Source organism: Helianthus annuus, chromosome 4, assembly GCF_002127325.2.
Source record: "Helianthus annuus cultivar XRQ/B chromosome 4, HanXRQr2.0-SUNRISE, whole genome shotgun sequence".
Classification (NCBI taxonomy): Eukaryota; Viridiplantae; Streptophyta; class Magnoliopsida; order Asterales; family Asteraceae; genus Helianthus; species Helianthus annuus.
This window is the reverse complement of record NC_035436.2, coordinates 60182715-60186771: the sequence shown is the minus strand read 5'-3', so window position 1 is coordinate 60186771 and position 4057 is coordinate 60182715. Positions and strand designations below refer to the sequence as shown.

General features: G+C 48.4%; 2 protein-coding genes across 2 annotated transcripts; both read right to left on the bottom strand.

The window, feature by feature from the left end:
* Positions 1 to 690: 690 nt before the first annotated feature.
* LOC110932971 lies at positions 691 to 1968 on the bottom strand. Its single transcript, XM_022176219.1, has 2 exons — positions 1022 to 1968; positions 691 to 964 (listed from the first exon to the last, which is right to left on the bottom strand). Exons 1-2 carry the CDS (start codon positions 1966 to 1968, stop codon positions 691 to 693), a joined length of 1221 nt encoding a protein of 406 aa, XP_022031911.1.
* Positions 1969 to 2018: 50 nt separating this feature from the next.
* Positions 2019 to 3623, bottom strand: LOC110932970. Its single transcript, XM_022176218.1, has one exon. The coding sequence runs from the start codon at positions 3621 to 3623 to the stop codon at positions 2019 to 2021; it is 1605 nt and encodes a 534-aa protein (XP_022031910.1).
* Positions 3624 to 4057: the final 434 nt, after the last annotated feature.

Here is a 4057-nt window from a genome sequence, read left to right as displayed (position 1 = left end):
GTCTATCTTCGCCCTATCAACCTCAATACCAGCTCTCGAAATCTTGTGCCCTAGCACAATCCCCTCAGTCACCATGAAGTGACACTTCTCCCAATTCAACATCAGCTTCGTCTCCACACATCTCTTCAACATCCTCTCAAGATTCCTCAAACACTGATCGAAAGAACTACCGTACACTGAGAAATCGTCCATAAAAACCTCCATCGAACTCTCGACCATATCCTGAAATATCGCGATCATACAACGCTGAAATGTAGTAGGAGCGTTACATAGACCAAACGGCATGCGTCGGTACGCGTATGTGCCGTATGGACATGTAAAAGTGGTTTTCTCCTGATCCTCTAGTGCAATAGGAATCTGGAAATAACCCGAAAACCCGTCGAGAAAGCAATAGAACTGCTGACCCGCGAGACGCTCAAGCATCTGATCAATGAATGGGAGCGGAAAATGATCTTTACGAGTGGCGTCATTTAACTTTCGATAGTCAATGCACACACGCCAACCTGTAACAGTACGAGACGGAATAAGCTCATTCTTCGAATTTAGAACAATCGTCATCCCCCCTTTCTTCGGGACGACCTGCGTAGGACTCACCCAAGCTGAATCAGAAATAGGATAAATCAAACCAGACTCTAACAGCTTCATCACCTCTTTCTTCACTACCTCCTGCATGTTCGGATTCAAGCGACGCTACGGCTGCACTACAGGCTTATAAACATCCTCCATCAGAATGCGATGCGTACAAAAAGTAGGGCGGATGCCCTTGATATCGGATAGCCTCCAGGCAATCGCATCACTGTGCTCTCTAAGCACCTCAATCAACTTCGCTTTCTCCTCCTCTGTCAACTTCGAAGAAATGATGACAGGCATATTCGGCTCCTCTCCTAGAAACGCGTACTCGAGATGTGATGGAAGAACCTTAAGTTCTAAAGGCGGTGGAATCTCTACAGGAGTACTCTCATCACTAATCGCATCGAGCTCTAAAGGCTCAGCACTCAACTCATCACTCTCATCCAACTACTCCTCCTCTACTTCTTCAACCTCATCCTCAGAATGCTCGACAACAACTCCCTCGCCTACTAAATCAGCTCCACTAATATACTCAAGACACGTGTCGACGCAAGATATGAATGAATTGAGAAAGTAAACGGAATGACACGGCCCACTATCATCATCGCGACCGCTAGGATGCTGCATCGCTCTATCAATCTCGAACGTGACAATCTCGTCACCCGCACGAAGAGAAATCTTACCATCAAAAACGTCGATGATCGCCTTTGCAGTTCGAAGGAATGGACGGCCCAGAATAATAGGAACTCTCTCATCGGCCTCCATATCGAGCACAACGAAATCTACTGGGAACACAAACCTATCAACCTTCACCAACAAATTCTCTACTATCCCACGAGGATACTTGACTGATCGGTCAGCCAAGGACAGTGACATGCGTGTGGGTGTAAGCTCTCCTAGAAAAAGTCGCTCATACAACGAAAACGACATCAGATTGATGCTGGCTCCTAAATCGGCTAAGGCGTGAGCAGGGGTAACGGCTCCCCCAAAGAAACATGGAATCGTGAAAGTACCAGGATCGGTCAATTTCTCTGGTAGCTTATTCAAGACTACCGCGGAACAACCTCCTGTCAGCGGGATATTCGAAAGCTCACTGATTCTCTCCTTACGCTTCAAAAGATCTTTGAGAAATTTCGCATACTTAGGCATAGACTGAAGCGCCTCGATGAACGGAAGATTGATTTTCAACTGTGTAAACATCTCGAGGAATTTCCCGTATTCCTGAGCATGTTTCTGCTGCATGGCACGGGCGGGGAATGGAAGGCGAGAATAATCAATCACCGGTGCCGGCCGAACCTTCGTCGGCTGCTTCTCCACTCTCTTCTCTACTGGCGACTCCTTGGCGTGTGTGGTACTTGCTGGGGCTAGCCTCGTGTGCACCTTGCCTGGAGCCTCCATCTCGATCTCCTCATCGACTTCATCCTCTTTCTCCTCCTCAACTCTCTCTCTCACAACCTCTCCCAAACCTTCCCATTACGGGTCGTAATCTCCTTCGCTGACTGATTCGCGGGATTTGTGAAAGTGTTTCCCGAAAACTGACCCGGCGGGTGCTCCTGCAACTGCTTAGCAAGCCCACCCACTGTTCTCTGAAGATCAAGAATGGCGGCCTGCTGATTCTTGAGCTGAAGTTCATTATTTTTATTAGTCTGCTCCTGATTTTTCATGAACGCCTGGGTCTGCGTCATCATCTGGGCGAACATCTCCTCCAACCTGTTCGTACTAACCTCAGGAGCCTTTCCACTGCCTTGAGTCTCCTGAGTCGATCCTCCATTCGCAAACTGCCCACTCGAACCTGATCCACTAAACTGCCCTGAACTAGAACTCGTGTAAACACCGGGCCCTCTACTCTGATACTGACCAGATGGAAATCCAGGAGGATTTCCAGATGAACGATAACCACTCGAATTACCACTACCGCGCCAGCTGGAATTAGAATTATTGAACGGATTTGTGGGACCCCTAGACTGACCGGCTATGTACTCCACCTGCTCAAGAGTAATGGTAGGACAATCGATAGTGTCATGACCTCCTCGACAAACCTCACACCTATCCACTTTCTTCTTTATCTCGCTCAACTCCTGCCTCATCTCCTGCCTCAACTCTCTCAAATTCTCGACTACAGCAGCTACCGATGGGTCCAAGCTAACTTGGTTTACCCCTCGACCGGCCGAGGTGGTATGCACAGGAATGGAAGTCCTGCGGGTAGTACTGTAGTCCATATCGGAGTGGGCAAAACTCTCAAACAAGTCATTGCACTCAGCCACCGTCTTCTTTCCCATAAGCTGACCTCCTGCTGAGGTATCGAAGCGAGCTCTAATCTCAGGAGTAAGACCATTGTAGAATTTCTCTACTAACACCCAATCGGATAGACCATGCTGAGAACAACGGGTAATCAGGGTCTGAAAACGCTCCCAAGCTAAGTGATACGGCTCATCAGGCTCCATACGAAATGAGTGAATCTGGTCACGAAGGCGAGACGCCTTGGCTGGCGGAAAATACTTGGCTAAGAATGCATCGCCAAGGCCTGCCCAAGTAGTGAAAGTGCCAGCTGGCTGGGAATCAAACCAGACGGCTGCGCGTCCAGCAAGTGAGAACGGAAAAACCTGAAGATACCTAGCATCAAGATTGACACCCTCAATGGAGAAGGTGCTGCAGAGAGGAGTGATGCGATTGATATGAGCGGGGGCATCCTCGTCGTCACGACCATGGAACTGGCAAGAATTTGTGATGGCGGTCATAATGTAGGATGGAATCTGCCAGGACCGATCGTTCGGGATGGCTGGGAGGGTGATGGGCGAATTCCCACCGGCGAAGCCGGTGGTCGCCTGATCGTAGACTGTCCTACGGGCCATATGAGCTACGGGTGGTGGACTAGGTGGACGGGTGGGTGGCGGGGAATTGTGGGGTGAAGACTTTGGTGTGTAATCGAACGCTGGGGTGGAATATGAAGACGAAGTAGAGCTAGAAGCACTTACCTCGGACGCGGAAGACGAGAAGGAAGACTTGAGTGTAAACGGAAGCGGCGGCGGTCCCTGTGAGCGCGTATGGGGCATCCACTGCAACAACCGAAAACAACCAAGTAAGAAGACTCTAACAAGTGACTCGACTAACTATAAAAGACACTAGACTACTTCGACTCCTACGACTCAAACAAAATAAACAACTAGCACGTAATATGTCAAGTAAGTCCAAACAAAGTAATCAACGCAATCGCCAAGAGTCCCCGGCAACGGCGCCAAAAACTTGATGTGCTAAATGTGGGTTAATTAAAACAACTAAAATTACCCTAATTCTAGACTCTCTATGTTTTAAATTTATAAAACTAAGACTCGATCTAAACCCTAACCACACAACCGGCAAGTGAACCGATCAATGTAGTAAAGCTAAAGCAAGTCCGAGTATCGAACCCACGAGACTCTACTGATTACGCTACGACTCTATCTAGACTAAGACTGACACGACATACTAAATTACTTATTAATTTGAG